Source organism: Thamnophis sirtalis, unplaced genomic scaffold, assembly GCF_051295495.1.
Source record: "Thamnophis sirtalis isolate CommonGarterSnake01/CBP01778 unplaced genomic scaffold, rThaSir2_p1.2 scaffold_3, whole genome shotgun sequence".
NCBI classification, from domain to species: Eukaryota; Metazoa; Chordata; class Lepidosauria; order Squamata; family Natricidae; genus Thamnophis; species Thamnophis sirtalis.
Genome location: NW_028261383.1, coordinates 149,844,794 through 149,872,217, shown reverse-complemented (window position 1 = coordinate 149,872,217; position 27,424 = coordinate 149,844,794). Strand labels below are relative to the sequence as shown.

General features: G+C 44.8%; 1 protein-coding gene across 1 annotated transcript; it reads right to left on the bottom strand.

Moving 5' to 3' along the window:
• On the bottom strand, window positions 1–27,424 carry TAMALIN (trafficking regulator and scaffold protein tamalin). The gene is given in 9 exon segments (XM_014075985.2): window positions 1–1,475; window positions 2,175–2,241; window positions 4,809–4,875; window positions 5,007–5,082; window positions 5,085–5,099; window positions 9,154–9,256; window positions 10,609–10,663; window positions 14,119–14,168; window positions 27,210–27,424. Coding segments are annotated over 9 exon segments (1,035 nt in total). The 5' UTR covers window positions 27,363–27,424; the 3' UTR covers window positions 1–1,026.

Here is a 27,424-nt window from a genome sequence, read left to right as displayed (position 1 = left end):
GAAGTCCACAAGTCTTAAAGTTGCCAAGTTTGGGAACCACTGTTCTAAGCGTAGCTTAGAACTGACCGGGCCCCAAGTGTAAGGGAACGATTGAACTTGATGTGTATAAAACTCCTGGCAGTTTGCCTTTCAACGCTTAAAAATACAAAACCAAAATGCAGAAACACCTTGGGAGTTCTTGCTTCTTCATGGCCACCTACACAGCTCACTCCATCGTAGAACTGAATCTTCTAAATGTAATGCAAATTTCCAGCCAACGTGGCCAAATTCAAGGCTAAACGGGAATTCTGGGACTTGGAAGTCCCAATGCACCTGGAGGGTGTCCAATAAAAGATGGCGGTTGCTCTTGCTTTCTACTTTTTGCCTCGGATCTGAGCTTTCTCAATCTATCTGACTAAACCTCAAATGCTACTTCATGCTCTAGGCTAAGTTACCATGCTGGCTCTTCTAATGGCCCCCCTCATTAAGTCCTAACAAAAGCCACCCAATGTACAAACCCAAACCAAACATTTCAGGTGTTTTTCTTAAAAAAAAAAACTGTTCATGCTACTTAAACCAATAATAATGTACTGTTTCCCATCCATTTCTAGAAGTCACCCTATAGCCCACAATGACACCCAATAACTTGAAGAGGCTGCTTTATGCCAATTCCTGAAAAAACATCCCAAACCAAAACTACCCTCGCATGAATGAAGTATACAAAATGACTTGTACTTCTTTGGCCTCACAATGTGCTACATTTTTCTTTTCTTTTGAGGTCTTCTTTCTCTCCCACCACTCATTTCTTCCTAGGACTCTGAAGACCCACCCAACGGGTGGTGTTATCCCACTCCCATCTAAGCGGATGAATTATTCTTCCAAAAGTCCAAGATAGACTGCAACCTGCATTTTCCTAGAGCTGGTCAGTTGGCATTCGGAAGCCCAGTCCTCTGTGAATCAAATAAATAAATAAATAGAGACCACAGCAAGCAGAGGCAGCCAGCCTCATGGCTGAACTGTGCTTTGCTTTTCCCAATGAGTGTCCTTTTACAACTGGCTCTCCTCTTCTTCCAAAGAGCGGTTCAACCCAGGAATAAACTTGAGGAGTCTCTTGCGGAAGCTTCCATGTTTGCTTTTGGGGGGCCTTGACGTGACCACAGAGTTCTTTGCTTCTCTGGATTTGTCCCAGAAACAGGCATCCCCATTGGTGGTGGTGGTGGTAGTGGTGCATTTGACGCTGATGCTGCGGGTTAATGTTGTCTTGGGGCATGAAAACTGGGCTGTTGCGGGGACAATGTCCAGGGAGTCAGCAGAGTCAAAAAAGCAAGTCTGGTAAAGAGATTCCTCGGTCTCATCGGTGGCAGTGCTGACACAGCCCACGCTGCTGTAAGTACTCCCAGCTCCTCTCAACAGCATCCCATAGGGTGTCGAGCCGTACAGGCAGGACTGCACAGACTCCAATGTATCATAGATGCTGGGGTCTTTAACCACAATCCCTATCATAAGAGAGTAAACAATTACTGAAGTGAATGCAAGGACCTGCTTGTTCTCCCAAAGAGAAGAACTGATTCACACTTGGATCCGCACTTTGTGATCTTAGTTTGGCTTAGTGTGGTGTTTCGATAAGTCGAATGGACTTCAATTCTCAGAAACACTCACCGAGCGGCAGGGGTGGGATTGAAACATTTCTCTGGGTTCTCTGCCCGGTTGCTGGGTGGGTATGGCCATGGAGGCGTGGCCTAATCAGCTTCCTGCACCATGGCAGGTTCACGCTTCCCAGATTCTGGAGGTTTTTTTTGAACCTCCGGGAGGACGAAAACAGCCTCCCCTGGGCTCTGGAGGCCTTACGGAGGCCGGAAACGGACCAGTTTCTGGACTTCCAGTAGGCCCATTCTTGTGCTTCCAGAGTCTCTATGTGGGCTCTGAACTTACCTGGCATCCAAAACAGGCCATGTGGAGACTCCTGGGAGGGGAGGGGTGGGGTGGGTGAGGTCAGCCAGTCCTTGCAACTACTGGTTTGACGAACCAGATTAAAATTAACATCCAGTTAACATCCACCATGCCGAACTGGCTGAATCGCACTCCTGCCTAGTGGTTCACACCAACACAGCCAAGAGTGGTCTGTAAATATGTCTTTCTGCTGCCAGCCCCTTCAACCATTCACAAAAAAATGCTGACACTCTTCTGACACTCACCATGGACCAAGCGCTGCTCCTGGACCATCAATGACCGATATTCTCCCCATTTTTCATAGAGCGTTTGCTGCAATGGAAAGAAACTGATGTTACAAACAACAACAAGGATCAGTCATGTCTATAGATCTAATTAAAATCTCCTTCAAGTGGTGCTGGACTGCTGGTGAGCCATCCTCCTTAAATCTCATCCTTCCTTTTTTATTTGCTCCGCGGGTAAAGCAGATAGCTTCCCCTTCTTGGGTTTGAAGGTTCAAGGAATTCAATAGACAAGAGCTGGAAATTTATAGGCTGCAAAAAGACTAAACAAAAGCCTGACATAGGAGAAGAGCTGCAGCCTATTGTCCAACTACCTGCTGGCTTCTAAATGACACTAATGGCCCACCTACTTCTCAAAGGCAGGGAGGCTTCCTGCTAAACGCATAAACAAAATTCTCAGAACTATAGATTCTCAGACGGTAAATAAACAAGGCTGTGGCTCCATATATTAGCAAACTCTGCAGGTCGCACTTCCCGATTTAGTATATGAAATATCTAATAAGAAAAATATGCAGTAGGAGATGATGAAGAGCATCTTTCTGAACAATGGGAGAAATAAGAGAGCAGCTCAGGCATCAAAGCTGCTCTGTGTTATTATTACTTCAAATTTCTTTCTTTTAAAAAATGTATTCAAGCCTTCAACATTAGATAGAGATAGATGACAGATGATAGCTATATAGATAGATACAGATAGATAGATAGATAGACAGACAGACAGATAGATAGATAGATATAGTTGATAGATACAGATAGATAGATAGATAGATAGATATAGATGATAGATACAGATAGATAGATAGATAGATAGATCTATCAGTAGATACCGATAGATAGATAGATAGATAGATAGATAGATAGATAGATAGATAGATAGATATAGATGATAGATACAGATAGATAGATAGATAGATAGATAGATAGATAGATAGATAGATAGATAGATAGATACTGTGTTTCCCCCAAAATAAGACAGGGTCTTATTTTCTTTTGACCCCTGAAATAAGCAGACTTATTTTTGGGGAGCTCTTGTTATTTTTGAGGTGCAGGAGGCAGCAAGCATGGTCACCTCATGGCTGCTATTGTGTTGCAATATTTTCAGGGAGGGCTTATTTTAACACATGTGCTCAAAAGCTCGATTGGGCTTATTATCTGGGGTGGTCTTATTTTGGGGAAAACAGGGTAGATGAGTGAGTGAGTGAGTGAGTGAGTGAGTAAGTGAGTGAGTGAGGGGGAGGGAGGGAGGGAGGGAGGGAGGGAGAGAGAGAGGTGTGAATAGACAGATGCCTTTGAATCAATATATCTAGGGATGAGAGGAAAGGACTGGCCGAAGGTCACCCAACTGGCTTCATGCCTAAGACTACAGAACTCACAGTCTGCTGGTTTCTGGCCTGATATCTTAACTACTACACCACACTATCTCTTTTATAATATTTATAAATAGCAAACAAAATCCAAAAATCAGGCAATGTAAAAAAAAATGTACTCAATTTAGTTATGCAAACTGTATTCTTTTATATCAGTGTATGTATTCCTTTTGCCATGTCCAGAATCACCTTAAATTACACCTGAATCATGGGGAATAAGAGTAAGGATCCCTCAACTCATAAAGATACACTTTGGGGCGGGCCCACTACTTTTTTTTTTTGCTTTGGGGGGGGGGGCTTGGAAAGGTAAGTAAAATTAGACCTCTTAAAAGGCTTCATACATCTATTTTTCTTAAATAGATCACCTAAACAACAGCTGAATATAAATGGGAAAGTAGCCCAAAATTTCAGCCCTGAAACATCTCCTGCATTCTCTAGGTGGCATGGCTATCATCATCATCCCTTCTTGTTGTTGGTAGGATATAATGCATGTGAAGAACTAGACTAGATCAAGAATTTCCTGCTGGGAAAAACGGATACATCAAAACCAACAGTGGGAATGACATTTACTGTGATAGAACAAAGTGAATAGTGCCAAAAAACATTTGATGGAAAGTGGAAAAGTTATTGATCAGTGTAAAATGAATGTTAGCTTGGTCAGCACAACTATTCTTTCTTCTTCTGATGCCTATTGAAAATTCTAGTTTGCAAAGCACTGCCCTAGAGGTTGCATTTCCCCCTGATTTCCTCCATGCCAAGACGTTGTTATACAGGGGGAATTTCTTTGACTGGAGAGTTGCACAGAATCCCAAAATAGGGGAGCTCAGTGGGTGAAGCAGACAGCAAATGGGAAGGGACACATTTGTGGGTGGGAGCAAGGGGGGGGAATAAGGGAAGACATTTTAACTTTGCTCCTTTTCCTCCTAATGATTCCTATGCAGTGAAAACTGGTGTTTTTTTTTACAGTGAATACTGAGCCAGATGGACTAGCAATTGAACTTGGCATAGGACAGCTTTCTGTGGTTTTTAGGAGTATGGAGCATCCTGATCAAACCAAAAAATCTGCAATTCTGTCTATATAAATATTTGTGGGGCAGTTACCCAGGTTGAGTTTTGGGATATCATTTCATGCCCATGTACAGGTCCTAATTGAAAACGGTTGCCTCTTCTTGGCCGTCACCTGAGCCAAACCTGTAAACATTTCATCGCACGCTCCTGCTTGAATGCCACTCACCTTGAGATACTGCAAGCGAGCCTCCAATTCAGCCCTCCGGATTGATGCACCATACAAGGTATCTAACCTGCACAAGGGGACAAAGTGGGATGAGAGGTGCCTCCATGGCTTGGAAACCACAGCAGTGGCACATGGAAAGGGTGGTGGTGGATGGGGGAGGCGGCTAGTTCTGGCTAAAAGCATCAGTCTGGCTTTTACCTGAGCACGTTTCCAGATGCTTTGATGATCTCCACAATCTCACGGTGCCGGATGCCTTCTACGTTAAGTCCATTACCCCTGTGATTGTGTCTCCTACAAAGCAGAGGGGCAACAATAAGGAGTCAGGGGGGACAAAGGATCTGTATTGGGCCCACATACTTAAAGGTATCAATTCTTCAAATCTGCAAAAACATTCTTTATTTTGGTCTCTCGAGCTTGGAAGAATGGTGGTGGAGATAGGGATGGATGGACCCTTCTCCCCCCCCCCCCCAACATTTTTTGGCAGGGGGGCTTGCCTTGTATGCCTGATCCCCACCTCTTCTAACACAAAGAAGCCTTTCAATGCACAATGGCTATATCGGAGTCGACTGTGGTCCCTCCGATTCATGGCTAAAAGAGGTGAAGTAATTCTTCCCCTGGTTTTTGCAACATTTTGCTTAAAGAAATGAACAAAAAAGCTTGCACACACTTGTATTGCATTAATTTGGTCTTCATAAAATTATTGCACAAGTATGGGTTCAGTTTTTTTTTTTCTCCATAGACCAACACGGCATAAAACAGCATAATTGCACTTTGATTTGGTTTTATTCTGAGCACTCTAATTATGTGTCATGAGTTTAGGAAAGGCCAGGACCATTGGAGAAGTGTGGAGAAATACTTAGTCAAGAAATACTCACGACTTTTTAGATTTTTTTCTTCTCTGTTTTATTAAACAAAATTACAAAAGATTAAAAGAAAAAAAACATTGGGGTTGGGGGAAAATATTAGAAACACGGGGAATCCAAGTGTCTGCATGTATGTATGTATACAAGCACTTATATACTGTATATGTGTGTATGTTCTGACCTAGGCTTCCCCAAAAAGCACGAGGCAGAGTCCTGGTCCTGACAAAACCCCTTTTATTAAATGAATGTGAATTCCTCTCATTCACATTCAGCAAAGGCCTGGCAAACAGTCTTTCAAAGGAGTAATTATGACTACAGACCTTATCTATCTTGGAAAGCTGCCATGTAAACATTTTCCAAATGCTGTGCAAGGAAAAACTGGGCACAGAGTCTCTGAGATTCACGGACAGATCTTCACACCCCTGAAATGAATCTAACGACCAAGGAACGAAATGTTTCCTGCAAAAGCCCACTCTCCTTTCGCTCCTCTTTTATTTCCTATGGGAGGGGCCAATCACCTTCCAACTGTGACTTTACTCCCAAGTTGATCCTGATTTCTGAATTATTCTTTTCTTCTGGCAGCTCTGCACATGCGCACACTGGGAACAGGCTTTAGCTATTCCTTTGCCTCACTGCTGTCTAATTCCATAGGCACCTGATCACTGCCAGACGGTCTCGGCCCTGTTTCTGCCTCTGACACAGAGCCCTCGTCCGAGCCTTCCCCAGCCTCCAGGACTGGCCTATGCTCCTCCCCAACCTCCTCACTGTCCGACTCTGCTGCCAGTTCCGCGGGCGGGTCACAACTGTGTACACATAATCTTAAAGAATGCCTGTACATGTATACATATAGTATGAAGGAGAAATAAAAGCATTTAACACCTCTCAATGCAATATTCCCATTCAGAAAAAAAACCTGATTCAGATGATGGTAATCTATTACGGTGTTGAAAATGTCAACAGAGTATTCTTTCAAATTCCGTCTGAGATTGTTCTGCAGCTTTTTAGCACAACTTAAGACTAGGGTTGCTTACATAAGAGGAAAAAAAGAAACTGCTCGGTAGCCAGGAAATTTTCTGCCAATGGGTACAGATGATCCAGGCTTGGAGAGGTGTACTTTAAAAAAACATGCTCTGTGCAAAAAGCAGGAAAAGCAGATTTTAATGGGAAGAAAGGAGGGTCCCACACTGCACAGCTAAACCCTCTAATTTGCTGGCTGGGGAATTCTGGGAGTTGAAGTCCGCACATCTTCAAGTTGCCAAAGTTGAGAAACACTGCTCTAATTCAACTGGATGCCCCCCTCACCTCCCTTTGAGCCTGCTGTCAATCTGATCCTTTAAAGCAGCGTTTTCCAACCCTGTCCGTTTTAAAATATGTGGATTTCAACTGGCTGGAGAATTCTGGGAGTTGAAATCCCGATATCTTAAAGGGAAGAAGTTTGGGGAAAAAAACCACATGCTTTAAATGAAGATAACAATGCTTGTTTCTTCCAGAGCAGAGCAGCTGGGAGGAGAGAAGAAGGAGGCACTGTCATCAGGGATGGGTTTCTGCCGGTGTTACCACCGGTTCGCTGCCCGTGCTGTTTTGCGCACACGCACTCGCTTTGCCTGAACCAGTGCGAACCGGTAGCAACCCACCTCTGAGCGTCATGGAAGCTGTGCCCCAGCCTTCTTCATGGTTACCAGTGATGTGGAGCCAGAGCTGGCTGAGGCCTTCTTATAAGGAGCCAATGAAACACAGGCAACAAGGAGAGGGCGCCTGCATTCCTGGCCTGTCTCAGAAAGGCCCTGCTCTTTTGACTATTGTACAGTACAATATTTCTTCACCGAGTCCTGTTGGCCAGGAGACAATGGGCCCACCGCCCGTTTTAAGAGGAAAACACAGGGTGTTTTGATTGTTCAGAAAAATGCCTAACATTCCAGTGAGCAGGAATGCCTTGTGAACTAGTATATTTTAAATCTGGAAATCCTAGCTGGACAAACTGATGATGTTAGGAAAAAGAGCCAGGTATTCCTGCTGTTGTCTGTCTGTTTTTTTTTTCCTGGAGAAGGTTTCTTGATTCCCCTCACTCTGTTTTAGATATATAAAACTGGTTTAATACCAATTTCCCCCTTTTATTTCCCATGGGAGCCTGGAAGGCAATTGTCACTCCCCATGTTGGTGATCTGGAGTCAAAGATCTCTCGCCTCCTGGACATAATTTTTTTCAACTCCTACCCTCAAAACAACGCTATAGAGCACTGCACACCAAGACAACTAGGCACAAGGACAGTTTTTCCCTGAGCACCATCACTCTGCTAAACAAATAATTCCCTCACCACTGTCTAACTATTAACTAAGGCTGCATTACTATTACCAATAGTCTTTTCATCGTTGCTATCACCCATCTCCTCTCACTTATGACGGCAGGACGGTAACTTTGTTGCTTGTATCCTTACGGTTTATATTGATATTGATTGCTTCCTGATTGCTTATTTGTGCCCTATGACTATCATTAAGTGTTGTACCTTATGATTCTTGATGAATGTATCTTGTCTTTTTATGTACACTGAGAGCATAAGCACCAAAGACAAATTCCTTGTCACACACACACACACACACATACACACACGTCCACATTTACCAGCATCCATTACTAGGCTGCCAGGCACTAGCTAGAGGGACAGAAGCTGCCAAGTCTGGGATCCAAAAACAACCCAAAGGCTGGGCTGGCTTCAAGACCTCTTTTTATCTCCTAGAATTGGTGGGAAGGGGCTTCCCTTGCAGGCTCAACTCCTTTGTGGGTGAGACTTGAGGAGGGGCTTGCTTGCCATGTGTTCAGGCCCTCTTTTTGTCCTTTTGTTCCCTTAAAGACTTGGTTCCTTTCCCTGAGGGAACTTTTCCTGGCCTTTGTCCATGTTGCTTACATGCCTTCATCACTTTTAAGAATGGTGGCTTTAGCCCAGTCTCACATTGTCTCCAGGCTTCCTCCCAACTTTTTACAACTGTAGGGAAGGCTGAGTAGGTCTCTGCTGTGGAAAGGCATTGGAGGACTCCGTCTGGGTGTGTGTGTGTGTGTGTGTGTGTGTGTGTCTGAGTGTGTGTGTGTGTGTGTGTGTGTGTGAGAGAGAGAGAGAGAGAGAGAGAGAGAATATATCAGTAAAAGTTTGCTATTATTTTAAATTCACTGGGTCTCTGTGTATTTTAAAGAAACGTTTGTGCCTCAGTGTTCAGTTGATTTGGGATTGAGCGTGGCCATTTTCCAGGGCTGTGAATGTGTAGGTGAGTGAGCATAAGCTTAACCTGAGAGTACACCCGGGTAACAACAATAAAACAGAGGAACTACACAAGTGTGCACTGAAATTCGCAGTTCAAGTGGACAGAGTGACAACCTCTCTGGCCACTAAAGACCAGGGAGATCTGAAATCTGAATCATACTTTCTGATTTTACCAGTCAGCTGTTGAGCTCCAGTGAAGCAGTACAAAGCATTAAATGAAGTTGCTTACCAGGTTTAAGGCCTGCTGCTTGGGCTGGGCTGTTTTCGTGAACCCGGCAAACAAAAGTGAACATCTCCACGCGTTTTGTGTCCTGATGGTGTAGCCCATAGGTCTGAAAATTACCCAGATGGGGAAAAGAATTATTATTCATTATGGCATGAGAAGGGTGGATTAGGGGTTGATGCTATAATCTATAATGAATGAGATAAAGCAGCATGAAGAGCTAGACAGCCATAGCAAGCTGTGAGATGAAATGAATTCCGCCTGATTTGGGTCACTTCTCATTCTCTGAAATGTCAAAGATCAAACTCAGCTGAAAAGTGAGACAGGACAGATTCAAGATGTTGTCATATTTTCCTCAGATTTGATAGTCAACAATCTGAAAATCCAAGTCCTCAGTTTTCAATTTTGGTAATTTGTAATCTGAAATTTGTATTTCAACTTGTTTCTCATTTGCAAATAGCCGGAGCATGTGATTTAAAACCCTGTCCTCAATTCCTGCTGAGGGCAGTCTGTAAAACTTCCTCTTAGCAGTTTGTGAGGTAAGCCTAGGAAGGAATAGAAGCAGTGGTGGGATTCAGCCAGTTCCGCACCTGATCAGGAGAACCGGTTGTTAACTTTCTAAGCGGTTCGGAGAACTGGTTGTTGGAAGAAATCTCATTTTGTTTTTTTCCACTTTACATGGCTAATCCTGTAAGGAAGGCGGGAAGGAAACATTCTGGTGTTGTTTCGAGCCCCGTGATGGCGAATGTGTGGCACGGGTGCCAGAGGTGGCATGCAAAGCCCTCTCTGTGGGCACGCATGCTATTGTCAGCTGTTCTTCTGGTTTTTGGCCAGCTAGTCTTCGTGAGTGCCTGAGTGCCAGAAAACGGCCCAAAAATTTTTTTTTTCAAAACTATTTTTCAAACAGTTTTCGGGCTGTTTTTGCGCACCAGCCAGCTGGTCTTCATGGGCACCAGAGTGCCACAAAACAGTCTTAAAAATGGCCAAGAAATGGGCTGTTTTGGGATTGTTTTCAGGCCTTTTTTCAGGCCATGTTCAGGCTATTTTTTGGACCAGAAAATGGCCTGAAAACAGCTCAAAAATGACTTTAAAATGGCCCAAACGACAGCCAAAAAACAGGAATGTGTGCACCGGCCAACTGGTATTTGGGTTTCCGGTGCTCCGGCACGCGCACATGCGCCTGCCTGCACGTACGTTCCGGTTTGGGCACTCGGTGCCAAAAAGGTTCGCCATCACTGTTTTAGCCTCATTCTTACAGAAACTGCCTCTCCAGTTAACCCTTATTACATTGTAACAGCTAAGGCAAAGCGCCCATCAACACGAGTGATGTTGAGTTGGCCACGCCCACCCAGGCACATGACCACCGAGCCACACCCATGCAGCTGGTCATTAGGGCAGAGAACCGGTTGTTAAATTATTTGAATCCCACCACTGAATAGAAGGCTTTCTCCCAACATTTACCTGAATCTCAAAACCATACGTCTGAGTCTCTTCTTTCTCCAGTGTGATCACCTTCCTGAAACAATGTGAGAGGAAAGAAATTCAGCTGAAATTCCTCAGGACCTTGCATGAGGCAGATTCAAGCCACATTCACCAAGTTGTGTAAGGATCGCTCTTCACTTTCTGATTCCTCCATCTTCCTACAGATAAAGCACTGCCCTACAATATGATTTCAGTTACAGGAATTTCCCTTAGTCATAGTTCAGCAACTTCTGCCTCATGTGTGTTCAAAGGGAAGTGGAAAGCAGCATTCTGCCTCTTAGCCAGGCAGCTGGATCAAACATCTGCCCTGCCCAAGAATCATCTCTGCAGCTCAAAGTCCCTCTTTCCCTTACGGCTCTTTCCACCACCACTTTAAGCCAATGGAACAAACAGGAAGTGAGCAGCCTTTCGTGTAGTCTTTATGAATCCAGACTGGGGCTAACAAAATAACAAAATGAGATCCAAATGCAAAAACATAGCCAAAGCAAACACAAATGTAATCAAGGATGAGGTTGCTGAAGCAAACATAGATTCAGAGGCAAACAACCACTACATCATTCAAGAGTATGCTTTTATATATGTATCTCCTTCTTGCAGACACATTTACTGCAAAAAGGAGATATGTAAGATAAATACCAAAGAATGGCAGACAATCTAACCTACAGTAATAATCTTTTAGGGTAAATTACATGGATGGCTGCTCCTCTGGCAGAGCCGCAATCTTTCACAATCAAATATACATTTTAAAATCCCAGTCAAATTCTCCTAAAATTTTTTTGAGTAACTTCAATACTAAAATGAACTAATGTTTACTGAATATTCTGAAAATTCCCATGAGAAATATTTGCATTGCCTTTCTATCCAAATAAACCAAGATTATCAATGTTCACTTTTTTAAAAAATCGAAGTCCATATGTTACCACCAGATGTTGTAAGTTGAGTGTATGTTCTGTCCTTTTAAGTGAAACTGATCATTCTATGAACATTGTCCATTTTATGATATGAATCGACCTAGTATAAGGATAGTAAGTGGACAAAATTTCTTCTTGTTTGATAAAATAAATGCCTATTTAATGAAAATTTGGAAACCGCAAGGAGGAGACAAAGACTCCTCCTTTCATTTCATGAAAAAGTTTCTTTCTTCATAAAACAGTAGAACATCTGGCCACAAATAATGTATGGGCGCATGTACACACCCAACTTGACCTCCCTGTGTGCCTTTGTTCTGCTTATTATTTCTGGAAAAGAAGTATAGTTGAAATGAATTAGAGTGTTTTTATAAGTGACTCCCAAAAGTTTATTCAATTTCTACAAGTTGTCAATTGGAATTTAAGAAATGTCCCCAAGATAATTCAGAAGCATATTTTAGGAGAAACTCTTATAGAGAAGCATTTCCTAATAGCCTGGATTACTGCTGGCTTTTGTTCTCCTTGTTCTTTCACATAGGACAGTAGGTTTATCAAGGGGGAGGGTCATTATTTCTTCAGCGTTGCACCCTTAAAGAGGTACTGGCCACAAATCCTATTACCCAGCATGCTGCCAAGGTAGCAGGTTAGAAGAACCTGGAGGATGCTACGTTGGCAAAAACTTGAGATGAGGATGAAGTAAGATAGCAATAGCAACAGCACTAAGACTTATATACACTCCACAGTCCTTTACAGCCCTCTCTAAGCAGTTTACAAAGTCAGCATATTGCCCCCAACAATCTGGGTCCTTCTTTGACCGACCTCAGAAGGATGGAAAGCTGAGTCAACCTTGAGTCTGGTGAGATTTGAACTGTCAAATTGCAGGCAGCCAGCAGTCAGCAAAAGTAACCTGCAGTACTGAATTCTAACCACTGCGCCACTGTGGCTCATATTAAGATAATGGGATCCAGTCATCCTTTATTTAATTACTATGTTTCAAAATTGGAAATTCTCTTTGTCCCCATTTAGCAATGAAATCACAAGCCTATAGAAGGGTATTTTTATAACTTTCATGTGCCCCATTAAAACCCAATTTTCCTGTTTTCTAAGAAAGCTTCAGGAGAATTTCACCTCAAATCATTTGGAGAACTGCAACCATGGGGTTGGTAGCTGAGGTGAAAACAGAGGTCCTTTCTCCAATGCACACTTTTGTGACACTCTGTCTTTTTTTCCTGCACAACAAAGCTTCTTCCTAAAGTGCTGAAGTGGCAATTTGTTCTTGCAACTTTCACCAATGCAGCTTTAAGGGCACATCCCTAAAACTTGAAGGTGATTCGGTATCAAATGTAATTGGTGGATATTTTGTCTAAACCCTCTTATTATGAGAGTTTAACGATGCCACATCCCAGTCTTCTTGCATCAGATCGCATGAAGGTAAGATCATCTCCTATTAGGGATGGCAATCTAATGTCCATCAGGTATGCTAAGAGAACAATTCCCATAAGCCCTGCTCAACCGAGAGGTAACTGTGGGAATTCGTCCTCCAACCTGTTACTCTGACCCTGTTTTCCCCAAAATAAGACCTCCCTGGATAATAAGCCCAATCAGGTTTTTGAGTGCATGTGCTAAAATAAGCCCTCCCCTGAAAATAAGCCCTCCCTGAAAATATTGCAGCACAGCCACATCCATGAGATGACCATGCTTGCCACCTCCTGCACCTCAAAAATAATAAGACCTCCCCAAAAATAAGGCCAGCGCTTATTTCGGGAGTCAAAAGAAAATAAGACCCTGTTTTATTTTTGAGGAAACACAACATTACCATGTGATCCTGGAAGAGGCTTTTGATTTGAGGAATTGCTGAAAGGTACTATATGCTTTTTTAGCTTTTGAATCAGAGCACTGTATTGTGCATCCCACTTCTGTTGGACACCAGGCTGGAGAATGTTGCGCCACAGAGATAAAGGAGGAATTGCAATCACCATCAATTGAAAAGTTTACTGATTAAAGAGACAAACTGAAACTCCCTGCCTATTCCATGGGAGGTTAACCATCGTTCTGAAGCTTTAGCTGGGGAAATTCTGTCCCCAGCAGGAGATGCAGGACTGGAGTTAACACAGCCAGAGCACAGTTGTCAAACTCGTGATGACAACATATGACGTATCACTTTTCCCCCCTTCGCTAAAACGGGGGTGGACATGGCCAGCCTGTGACGCATCTGGCCTGCAGGCCACAAGTTTGACACCCCGGTCTAAAGGTTCTATCCCAGAAGGCATAATACTTTGATGATGCTTGTAAATTGCCTCCAGGTGCATAATGTCTATTACATCTCCCCCCCCCCCCCAGCCACTATAGGACCATCTCACTCACTCCCAGCCACAGGGGAAGACAAGAACTGCTTGGAGGCAGCTCTGCACAGTGTCCTAAGGGAGCACAAGCAAGAAACAGACAGCCTTTGGTTCGACTACACTGAAGACAAGGCTTTCTCTGTAGGCTGGCATAGTGGAAAGCAAGTCTGTCTTCAGCAGAGCAGGACAAAATTCACCACTGAAACTCTCCCAGCAGAAAGGAACAACTTAGCACCTACCTGTGCTGTTCAGGTGACTGGCTCAGAGAGTGCCACTTGAATCCAGAGCCCTGAGGGAGAGGTGGAAAAAAGAGAATTAGCCAAGTATATGGCAGGATGCTGGCCTCAAATCTCACTCCAAGATAGTACTGGTGGCACTGAGCCAAGGACTGGCACAACGGAGCCACAGAACAATCCCAGAGGCCTTAAAGGCTGCATGCAAAGCACATTTTCCTGCCACCTAATGACTCTTCTTTCAGTCCTTAAAGTGGCATCTAGATCTGAGAGAACCTTTGCCTCCCTTGTTTACCAAGCTGTTTGTAAGAGTTACTTGGGTCATTTTCATTACGTGCTTTCAACAATGCTAAAAGCTCAGCTTTGTCAGCTTGCTCTGGACGCCTGTCCACTGCCAACCTGGCAATGAAAACAGGTTGCCAAAATGAAACAAGGTCTCTGCCTTAACTCCAAAGCACAGAGGTTGTTTTGGGAAGCCAGTTGCTAGACAAGAGGCCATTCATGCAATTGGTTAACAGCACACAAGGGAGGGGAATTCGGATGGGGAGCCTGCTGGAGGGAAGCTGAGGAGGCATTCCCTGGTCTTCATCCTGTACGTTCTCTCTCTCTCTCTCTCCCTTTCTCTCTCTCTCTTCCTCCCCCTCCCTCCCTCCCTCCCCCCTCTCTCTAATCCTGATCTGGATTAAGCTTCCTGCATCTCTGGATGATGTTAGAAACAACGGTTCCTTTGCTCCATGGGAAATCTGTCCTCTTATGCCACCATCATCCCAATTTGGATTGCTACCCAAAAACCGGCTATTCCCTTTTACGAAGCCACTTGCACAATGCATGAATGGGAAGTCCTCTAGGTTGAAAGCACATTAGGTCCTCATTCATGGACATTCAGAATGAGGTTTCTGTTTCATTGCTTGAAGCAAAACAAAAAACAAAAAACGGTCAAGGAAGCCAGCGGAGATTGGCATCATCTGACTAAAAAAATTGATCAAAACAAATAGCACATCACCATCTAGGGTGCTGAATCTCCTGGGGGCATCCTGGTGCTTTATATCCAATTTTCACATGATCCTGAAGATTTCTTGGAATTGCATCTCAAGCTTGGTTACGTTTCCCCACTCCAAAACCACAAAGGCCAACTAAGAGGGTCTTACACCCACCACCGGGGTTGATGAAAAGCATTCAGAAAGTCACATCTGAACACTGTAGGCTTTCAAAGCTACATGGCTTGTTGCCACGGAAAGAGGAAAAAACCTTTGGAAGAAAAAAGCCCATTTTATTCCGAAGCCCTAATTTTAAAATAAAATTAATTGCCAGGACCATTCTGAACAAACACTTTCATTGTTGATGCTTCCACACAGTACATGATGGGAACTGAAATTTGGAGGACCAATTAGGAAAAATTATTAATACAAATGGATTCAACCACCCTTGGAGGTGGGTGGTATCCCACATTCATGCCGTGTCGCACCCCCTGAAGAATGTCAGCCATCTTGGCATAATGGCAAACAACATGGCAATTGACAATGCTCTGGCTTTCATTAAACTTTCCGAGTTGTACAAGTGTGCAAACGTGCATGTCTTTGGTTTATGGCTGAACTCAACGTCTCCTGCAAGGCGCAGCCAAGAAACGAAGCATCGGTTTTCTATTAGGCAGCTACACATGCAATTGGAATTATGCTTGAAAATAAACAGCTGTTCATGTAAGACTTCATCCTGCCCGCCTCTGACAAGCAAGCACTCCACCCTCTTCCCCCAGCCTAGAATGACCTCTGTTTTAACCTGCAGGCACCAAGTCTTTTTTAATATGCATGGCTGCAACCATTTTCAAAAGGTTCAGGATTGCAATGACTTTTCAGAAGAGTGTGGGAGGGAAGGGAATGGCAGAAGCAAGGGGGGGGGGGAGAGACAAGGGTTTCCAGCTCCACGTTGGGATGAAATGGCCGTATTTGTCAAGCTGGACAATGGCATTTCAGTGACCTCAACAAACTCCCATCAGTGAATTGGGATATTTGGGTGGCCTGCTGAGAATGGAGTAAATAGATTTGAATCCTACTGTAATGGCAGTTGATTCCCAAGGCACACCAGGAGTGTCTTCACCAGCTCTGCCTCTTTCCTCCAGAGGAGTCTGGACAAAACCCTGGAGGCTGTAGCAAGCTACCCTGTTTCCTTGAATATAAGACCTGCCTGGATAATAAGCCCAATCGGGCTTTTGAGTGCATGTGCTAAAATAAGCCCTCCCCCAAAATATTGCAACACAGCAGCCGCCATGAGGTGACCGCCTCCTGCACCTCAAAAATAATAGGACCTCCCTGAAAATAAGGCCAAGTGCTTATTTCAGGGGTCAAAAGAAAATAAGACCCTGTCTTATTTTTGGGGAAAGACAGTAGTCAAAATTCAAATTCTACTTAATAAAAACAGCAGGTACTGGAAAGCTGAACCTGAGTCCTAAGCCTTATTCAGAAATCCTGCTTTGGAGCTAAGAAAGAGTAAAGACAGGGCTATATTGATCTTAGGAACAAAGGCGATATCAAAATAATAACGATACAAAAAATAATAACATGAAAAAGACCAACAAAGTGATACAGATATTGGTTTCCTCCTGGTGGGAGATGAACACATTCCTACTTCCATGCATTCATTCTGCACTTAAGTAAAAGACTTGAATAATTGCACACTGAGCACACGCCCTTCCCTACAGTTCAGAATCCTTCCTGGTCAAGATCTCTTGCGAGGAAGTAAGAGTAATATCAATTCAAGAGACACATACCCATTGATTTCATGGCTGGAAGGATATAGGACTGTGATGGCGAAACCTATGGCATGGGTGCCACAGCTCCGCTGTGCATGCATGTGCACCTCCTGCCGGCCAGCTGGTTTTTGGGTGTCTGCTGCGCATGTGCGGTGGGTGGGGTGTATGCGGGAGACGCACATGCATGCGTGGTGGGCAGTGGGAGTGTGAGGGTCATGCACGCATGTGCATGCGTGATGGTGGTGGGTCACGGAGCACACACAGGGGTCACATGTGCATGCATGGGGCACACAGGGGTCACGCGTGCATGCATTGCATTGGATGTGCAAGCGCATTTGGCACACAACTATGAAAAGGTTAGCCATCACTGATATAGGAGCAGCACACCTGGTGATGACTTCTGAATCTTTTCCTCAATCCCAGTGCAGTTCTATCTATATCTATCTATCTATCTATCTATCTATCTATCTATCTATCTATCTATCTATCTATCTATCTATCTATCTATCTATCTATCTATCCATCCATCCATCCATCCATCCATCCATCCATCCATCCATCCATCCATCCATCCATCCATCCATCCATCCTATTTATATGCCGCCCATTTCATTATTGAGTGGGAAACTTATAGTCATAATGCTCACTTATAGTTTGGTAGAGATTATCATTTGCCAGTCTTGCTGCCTGCAAGATCTTAAGAATGGCAGGGGTTGAAATATGAAAGTTTTAGAAATAGCCAATTAATAAGAAAGAACTATATAATCAGAAAAATACAACTACACATCCAGCCCAGAACTGGCTGAATCTAAAAAGCTGGGGAAGAGCAGCAAGGAGGAAGGCTTTATAATCTGTAGACTCAGCCCTATTGGTTACTGGACAGAGTGAACCCTACATGACTGCTGTCTCCACCAATCGTGGAGAATGTACGGCACGTGTCGAAGGTATCACATCATCGTTTTTGGCGACACAGCGGCACTGCCCAACTCTTTTTGAAATAGATTTTGGGCAGTTTTCAGAGGCTGTTTCACGAGCGAAGGCTTCATGTGATCTGGAGCAAGCTCGGGTAGGCCGCAGGGGCCCGTCAACAGAAAGAGAACATCGCCTGACGGTAAGCAGGGCATGGCAGACCCTGGGAGTGCTGGATTGCATGACAATCGCACCTTGGGGTGTGGCGGAGGCAGCCTTTTTGAGTGACAGCAGGAACACTGCGGTGAAGTCAAAGCCTTAGATTGGCAGGTGTATGTGTGGAAAAAGAATTTTTTCTCTTTTGTTCAAGGTGGGGGGTGTGTGTGACCCACCAGCAGAGTCAAGTTAGGCATCTTCCAAATGTTTGACATGCCAACCTTCAAAAGCTCTGCCATCATTGCTCTTAAGACGTTGCTGGGACCTTTTAAAGATGCCCGTCGTTAAGGCAGGGAAGGAAAAAAATGCCCAATTGTCCCAAGAACACAAGCATCCAAAATCTCTTTCCACCCACCCCCAGCTCAGCTCCAGGCCGACCCAACGTACAATAGGGAGAATGTTCCAGTTCTCCAATCCTCCCTCCTTCCCTCCTTCTGGCTTTGAACCGCTGCATCCAGCCAAGGAAACCGAATGCTGACTTCACAGCCTCAACCTCAGAGCCTTGAAGCGGCCAGCTGGGTTTCAGTGGGGTGGGGTGGCGTGGCGTGCATGCCTGTCTGCGTGTGTGCCTCCATGGGTCGCTGCCACGTGTAGAAGGGACCAGAGAGGCAAGCGGGTTGCTGTTTGCAGCAAGTGTGGGCAGCCTATTGATCTTGCTGGGGGATGAGGCGGTTTGCATTGCGAGGAGCCACCGGAGGGAAGAACCTTTGGAGCTAAAGGAAGAGGGTCTTGGCAACAGCAGCGGCGATAGAAGCTTTTCCAAATGGCAACCAGCGGAGAGCGAGCGGATGCTTGCGTTGTTTCTCTGATTATTCATCCCCTCTCATCCCCTTGCATTGCTCCCTGGGCCCAAGATGCAAGGGCGCAGCCTCAGACCTGCAAAGAAGCCTGTCTCCACCAGTAATGAAACCCAGACACTGAGGGGAAAGAAACATGTGCTTCCAATATCAGGCGGGGGCGGCAGGAACAGGGAGAAATGCTAAACGCCCTTTTGGGCTGAAGACTGTGTGCCAGGCAGCCAGGACTGCGAGGGGTGGGGCGGTGGGGTGGGGAAGGCCGCTAGGAAAAGGGACAAACACAAAAGAATAACAAGACCCTCGAGTGTTCTTTAGTTCCACCTCCCCTCCCAATGCCAACCCGAGAAATTCCAGGATGCAGAACCACAGGGGTGGGTGAGGGAGAGAGAGACTCAGAGTCCATGCAAATCATTGCATGCTTCAATTTTGAAAGTGAAATGAGCGCTATCAACTCTCCCCCTTCCCCAAACTGGACAAAAGGCTGATGGTTCCATAAACAAACAAGGCTTTTCATTTGCGGGCTGAGAAAGTGGCTGCTTCCTGACATGGGTGGGGGCAACTTTTCCAGGGTTGCAGTTTTTACAGGCCTCTAAGGGTATAAACCAGTGATGGCTAACCTTTTTGTTGTCGCATGTCGAAAGCACAAATGTACCCACACCCATAATGCAATGCACTCATGACACCACCCCGGGAGCCCTGCACATGCGTGCATGACCCTCATGCTTTTCCTGGCCATGCACATGTGTGTGTGATTCTCCCCACTCCATTTTGGGCCTAGCAGGCCTCCTTGCAACCTCCTAGGACCAAAAATGCCACCCACCCCCATGAGGTGCGGGCATCTCCCGCATGCACCCCATGCATCGCGGCAGAGACCCGAAAATCACCTGGCTGGTGGGAGGCACACGCACATGCGTGGTGGAGATGAGCTGGGCGATGGCTCACGTGCCCACAAAGAGGGCTCTGTGTGCCACCTGTGGCGTGCATGCCATAGGTCAGGGGTCGGCAAACTTAAACACTCAAAGAGCAATTTGGACCCGTTTCCCACAGAAAAGAAAACTCCAGGAGCCCCAAAGATCCTAACTAGAAGCCCCCTGTTCAGTTCTGGAGGTGACCGGAAGTTCAGTTCTTCCACCATAGAGTCTCCTCCTAGCGCGGCGTACTTTTTCCTCTACCTGTCATAACCTAAAGCCCTATCAATTGTGGTGACAACTGGAAAACCCTCCCCTTGCCATAGAGTCTTCTCCTGGTGCACTGTGCTTCTCTCCACCTCCCTACCCCACCTGAAGCTCCTCTCAAAATTGTGGTGCCGACCGGTGACAGAGCCGCAGCAGAGGGAGGAAAGAGCCACATGCGGCTCAAGAGCCACAGTTTGCTGATCCCTGCCATAGGTTCACTATCACAGTTATAGACCAAAGTCTATCCAAGACCTTGGCGAATGAAGCAAGCCAAACTGGTTGTCCAAAGGCATTCAGCATCTGAAAAAAAGTATAGGTAGTCCTTGACTTAGCACTATATGTTTAGTGGTTGTTCAAAGTTACGACGACATTGGGAAAAAAAAGCTGACTTATGACTGCTTTTCACATGTACAACTGTTGCAGCATCCCCATGGTCATGGGATCAAAATTCGACCTGTTGTCAACTGTTCATATTTATAATGGTCGCAGTGCAACCCTCTTTTGCCACCTTCTGACAAGTCAACTGAGAAGCCAGACTCACTTAACAACCGCATTACTAACTTTACAACTGCAGCGATTCACTTAACAATGGTGGCAAGAAAGGTCATAAAATGTGGGGAAACTCACTTAACAACTGTCTTGCTTAGCAACAGGGCTCAATTAGAGTTGTAAGTCTGTAAAGTGTGCTTTGAGCCGAGCTTGAATGTGAGCTTCCTGTTGTTCCTTTGGCAAATATACAGAACTGGTTTACCATTGCTTTGTTTTGGACAACTTTCTTTATTTTCCAGTTTTAACTAAAGCCCTGGTATTTCCTAGTGGTCTCCCCTCTCAGCACTAATCTGACCTAACCCGGTTAGCTACTTTCTCACATCAAGGTGCCTGAAATGGAGGCCCAAGAAGTTCTATCCTTTCTATGATGTCACCTCATGGGGTTCATCCCAGGCAAATATGTTGCTCCTTTGAAAGGCCAGGATAGCTCTGTAGATACTCTAGTGGCACATCTGTATTAAATCAAGTTTTAACTTCCTCCAGGAGGTCAATTTACTATATTTGGAGAAACAAATGAACAATTTGTCATCTAGTGGGACAAACAAGGCAGGTCGATAAGATGGGCAGGATAAGAAAAGAAAGCCCATTTGGGTAAAATCATCTTGACACTATGCAATTGACCAGGCTACATGTTTGCAGTCACCAGAAATGTACAGTGTAATATTACCAGAAAGGATCTTGGAGCTAAAAGACAGTAAATACACCCAATATAAGATGTTGGAGGATTTCTTTGCACTCCATGTGCACACAATTAGTCTGGATTAGTCTGGTTGAGCTAGGCTTGCATTCAGTTCTCCATACTTCAGAATTGCTTCTTAACCTTGTCTCCAGCACAGAAATTAGAAAAGAAATATGGGATTAATATTGTATATGGTAAGTGCAGCAAAATTATTATTGTATGTGGAATAGTGTTGGAAAAGCAATGAAATGCCTACACTGGAAGATTCATTGAACTTGCAGAAATGGCGAAGCTAACTAGTTTAGCAGAGATAAAACAACAGATGCTTTAAAAAAAAAAAGACTGGACTTTGGATGAAAGAAAAGAAGAAGGAATTGATGATTTGGGGATTATAAATGATTTAGAAGATGCAGGAAAAATGTTTACGATGGTAATTACTGTTAGAAGAAAGGACAGAAGGAGCCATTGTGCCCCTGTTTCTCATTTTCCATATTTGTTCTTCTTTGTTTTGTATATTTTACTGCACTGAAAAATTCTAATTAAAAAAGTGGTCTCCAGCCTGGAAGCACGCACACACACACACGCCAAGCATGCAAAACGTACAAACTATGAAAGCAGACAACTCTTCCAAACCCAAGTTTCCTTTTTAAAGAGGAAAAGGGCACCCGGTTATTATTTGCTCACTACTCATCGGGTTTAAGTCAATCAATTGTTTAGCACAGAGTTTCTCAAACTTGGCAGCATGAGGAACATGGCTAGCTAGGAAATCCTGGGGATAGAAATTCACATATCGTATTTTCCCGAAAATAAGACCCAGTCTTGTATTAATTTTTGCTCCAAAAGATGCATTTGGTCTTATTTCGGGGAAAATATGGTACTAATTGTGGCCCTCTGGCTGATGATCTTAACTGGGGCTTATTTTTTGGAAAGGGCTTATATTACGAGCATCCTGGAAAAATCATGCTAGGGTTTATTTTCCAGTTGGGTCTTATTTTTGGAGAAACAGGATATTGTAAAGTTGTCAAGTTTGAAACAAACTGGTTTAGCACCTGTCTCCCTATCCTACTCTTTAATATCTGAATTGTCCTTCTTAAAGTGACATGTTATGTTCCACATTTACCTTTTTTTCAATAAAAACTCTATTTCAAAAGTTCTTAAACAAAAATCCAAATTTTTGTCGTCCCCCCCTTTTTTTCATTTTATGCTTTTATTGCACTATAAAATTCTAATAAAAAATATTAAAAAGAAGTTCTCAGACAGCAATCAGGCCAAAATTACTTGGGGAGCTAAGCAGTAACAAAGATTTGCCTTCTGAAAACCTCATTGCATTTCAGGGCAAAACCAAGCATTGGGAAATGAACCTTCCCCTAAGCATAAACCACAGAGTTTCCTATGAAAGAGGGACCTAGGCTCAAAGCTACACAACGACAGCACAAACATAACAATAGAAATAGCGCTTAGACCTATACAGCCCTGTCGAAGCATTTTACACAGTCAGCCTATTGCCCCCCAGCAATCTGCTTCCACATTTTACCGATCTTGGAAGGATGGAAGGTTGAGTCAACCTTGAGCCGGTCAGGATCGAACTCCTGGCAATCGGCAGAATTCGCCTGCAATACTGCATTCTAACCACTGTGCCACCACGGCTAGAATATAGCATAGCTGGAGGTAAAAGCCATCCCCGAAAGCAATACGATTACTGTCAGTGTTTCTTGTTTGGGAACTCCCATGCTTGGCAATGAGCGCAGGAAACAGAAATCAAAATATTGCTGCTAACCTCAAACCAGCAGGGAGGTTGAGGGGAGGGAGGGTGGGAGAAACAGAACACTGAAAATTAGGCTCTAAGCCATTCCATGTGGGCTCATACAGTCCCTGCCTCCTCCCTCTTTCCCGTAATTGTTTCTTCCCAGTTACGTCACTTCTGTTCTGGACAAAAGTGATGTCAAGATGCTTTAGCACAGTTTTCACCCCCGTGCGGCAGTCTGCCGCCTCTCTCTTTCCATTCAGAGGGCAATTAGTAAAGTCTAGAACCCACTAAGCCGACTGCCTGTCAGGGGGGAAACCACAGAAGTCACAGCAGACCGAGTTTCTTTTAACAGCTGTTGCATCTGCACACAGTAGCAAGCAGCCATAACCACAGGACGCTATTATGGGACACGAAGGGCCTTACAGGAAATGAGTCCCTGTTTCCTTCTAACAGTTGTTTCAAATGCAGCTCAGGGTTTGATACTCCAAAGCTGGTTTCTGGAATGCAATTTGAAGTTTTTAAATGACAAATACAATCTTTTTTTTAAAGTGCCCCCTCCCCAACATACAGGTAGTCCTTGACTTACGACCACAATTGAGCCCAACATTTCTGTTGTTGATTGAGACCTTTGTTAAGTGAATATTGGTTCATTTTGCAACTTTTCTTGCCACAGTTGTTAAGCGAATCACTGCAGTTGATAGGCGAGTAACCCAGTTGGTAAGCGAATCTGGCTTCCCCATTGACTTTGCTTGTCAGAAGGTCGCAAAAGGGGATGACATGACCCGCGACACAGCAACGATCATAAACATGAACCAGTTGCCAAGCATCTGAATTTTGATCACGTGACTTCAAAGGTCGTAACTGTGAAAAACGGTCATGACTCATAAGTCCCTTTTTTTTAGTGCTGTTGTAACTTTGAACGATCACTAAATGAAGTGTTGTAAATTGAGGACTACCTGCATTGCATTTGACTTTGCTTTAGGCAGGATAAGCAGGGGGTGGGGCGGTGGGATTTTTGCTCAAACATATAGATCAGGGGTTTTCAAAATTGGCAACTTTAAGACCTGTGGACTTCAACTCCCAGAATTCCTTACTCAGCTATGCTGGCTGGGGAAATCTGGGAGTTGTAGTCCACAAGTCTTAAAATTGCCAAGTTTGGAGACTCCTGATATAGATGAAAGCATCTGTGAGTGCCAAAAAAAAAAAAAGGTTTCGGTGTGTTTTTAGGATACTTTCATGATATATAAATGACACATATATCCCTGTTAGGTTTGATTCATTTTGAATAGGTCCAGCAAAGGTTCTTGGCTTTTCTGAATAGCTTCCTGTAAGCTTTCTGATCTTGCCCTTTGTTGAGACAAAGAAGGGCTGTTGTGCCATTAGCCCCTCTTTCACAATAAAAAAAATAGAGAAGACCACATAAATTAATTCCCCATTTAAACCACAGTCACCACAGCCATAAAACGATGAACTGGAGGCAACAGTATCTGTAGCAGTAACTGTGACACATACAAATTTGTTAAAAGGAGCACTAAGAAAGTAAACCGTAGTCGCTTAATAGTGAGTCCAGAAGTATTCCAACACCCTTCCCCTCAAATTACGGTGAGAATTGCCAACATAACATCTCAGAAACAAATTTAGATATAAAACTTGTTTCATAAACCCCCACCCAAGAAAACAGCACCGTATTTTTTTCAATTTCAAATTCCCAATAGCACACCATCCCGACACTTACATTTCCACCTTGCTAGCTGTGAATTATGGAAGCTACATACAGTCTAACTCGCCAAGAGAACACTAGGAAGGTTTGGAGAAGGGGATGATTTTAAGGAGGTTTTTTTGTTTCTTTTCTTCCTACGCACTTAGAAGTTTCAAAAAAAAAAATCAGCTATAACCTAACCTAGCAATAGATAAAGATTAGTTTGCATGAGTTTCCATCAGCCACCCAGTGTCGACTGGCGACTACCTGGAGGAGGGCCTTCTCTGTGGCTGCTCCGACCCTGTGGAACGAACTCCCCGTGGAGATTCGTACCCTCACCACCCTCCAGGCCTTCCGCATAGCCCTTAAAACCTGGTTGTTCCGACAGGCCTGGGGCTAAAGACTGCAGCCCCACTTCGAATGGTATGATTGTTGTGTTTTTTAACTGTGTGATGGTCTTTATATTTTGTAACTTTGTTTGTTTCCCCCTCCCTTGAATTGTGAGCCGCCCTGAGTCCCTTCAGGGAAAAGGGCGGCATACAAATAAAGTAAATTCAAATTCAAATTCAAATGAGTGAATAGCTCACTGGCTGAGCTGAGTTGGCTCCAGTTGCAAAATGAATTACAGTACTTCTTCTCCTCAGTAAATGAGTCTGAAAAGTCAGGAGTTATCAGAAATCAATTTTGGGGTGGAAGGTTTGGGAGCTCAGTTCACTCCCTCCACCGAGCATTCTTGAATTCTGAGACTTTTTGCTTTGTGCCGAATTAATCAGAGCTCAACGGAAAAAAAAAATTAAAATGGATTCTGTAACTAGGAGGGGGACAGTAACCACAGAATTTGAGATGTTGAACAGATGGACATTTTTCTTTCTTCTTCACCATATTGCCTTCCTAACGATTCCCTCCAGAGAGCAAGAAACCCATGCAAACAATGAAACATCTGAACACCACAACCTCTTTGAATGTAGACAGTCATGTTTTACATTTGTATCTCAAAAAAAGAGCATAGTGTATACTTATTCAAATATATTCAAACCACGTCCAGTAGGATATACAGTCAGGTAAATTTTCTCACCGAACGTGCTTTGTGAGACATAAGCCCACACATTTTTGTGATGTCAAACAACAAATTCAGTGAGTTCATAGATGTGATGCCTTTCCATCTAGAAAGTCAGCTGCAAATGCAACTAGCAGGGCCAAAGAGCAGCCCCCCCCCCCAACAAAAAAAAGTATCTCACAGAAGCCTCTCCTCCCCCTCACTTGGTAGATTCCAGTCCCCAAAATGGTTTGCCACCCATTAATTTTTATTTACAGTACTGCTTTCATGGACTGGAAACCATCAGTCAATTACAAGTTTAAATTGCCTCCAGATACTAAATGGTAACAATCAAGAAGAGGCATTAGCCCACCCAGGAGACTTGCCCACTAGCTTCTTCAAGCAAATCCAGGACAGTTGCTCAATCCCAGGACTAACAGGTCCACTATAACAGAGGTCACCAACCTTGGCAACTTTTAAGACTTGTGGACTTCAACTCCCCAGCCAGCCAATTCTGAGAGTTGAAGTCTACAAGTCTTAAAATTACCAAGGTTGGAGAGCTCTCCACTACAAGGAATTTCTGGTGGCTCTGGCTTCTTTCCACCATCCTCACCCGAGGCAGGCATTACGTTTTGTCATCGGTCGGGATGGCAGCAGGAGGCTAAGATCAGTAAACAGTAACAGAGTTGGAAGGGACCTTGGAGGTTATCTTGTCCACCACCACCACCACCCCTCACGCAGGAGATCTGTACTAGGGATTCGAACTGCCGACCTTTCTGATCGACAAGCTCAGTGTCTCAGCCACTGAGCCACCTAGTCAGATCAGTCTTGCAAACGGACCCCAAAGTGCGTGTGAATCTTCCTCCTCTCGGCTCCCTCTTTCTCCCACGCGGACCCTTCAAGGCAGGGAGAAGTGTGCCTCCCGCATCGAGAAGTACCGCAGGTGATTGTCTATCCAAAATCAGGGTGGTCCCAAAGGTGCTTTTCTCTCTATCTCTCCCTCAAAGAAGCAACTGGATTTCTCTGGGTTTTCTTTGAAGACGCTGAAGAAGCTTCTTGGATGGGAAGCGAAACGTCTTCAAAGAAAAACCAGAAAGTCCAGTTGCCTCTTGGGGGGAAAAAAGCACCTTTGGGTAATGGAAGGAGGACCGTGTTGACCCCAGGCAGGTCGCGGAGGGGACGTGGGGAGGAGAGACGATGCCTTCGCGGAGAATGAACGGGGAAAAGGCAGCCCCTCCTCCCAGAACGGGGCAGCGAAAGCCCGAGGGGGTCGGGGGGTCTCCTCCCTAATTCCCAGTCCTTGGGGCTCTTCGCCTCTCGGGAGAAGACGGGTAGGAAAGGCAATGGCAAATAGGCGTTAATCGGGTCCGCAACGAGACACACCCAGGACTGGAAGGGGTGTGAGTGTGTGTGTGTGTCGGGGGGGGGGGGGAGACTGGCCGAGGAGAGCCGGCGCCGGGTTAGGAGGATCGCGCGTGTGCAACGCTCGGGTTCTTGCCGCCGTGCCCCCCTCCGGCAGGGGCGGCGTCCCCTCTTCCACTTACCCTCCTAGCTCGGGGCAAGGTGCCCCCCGAGGCCGCCAGCGCCTTTTCCAGCTCCGACCCTCGGCCTCCGTGAGCTTCCGGGCCGGCCACGCTGGCCGCCGTTTCTTGGGCCGGTTGTCCGGGCCGGAGGCGCCGGAGTCTTCGCAGGGTCATGGCTGGGAGAGCGGCGGAAAGGAGAGGCAGACGGGCGGCCGCGCCACACGATGCTGTGTCTG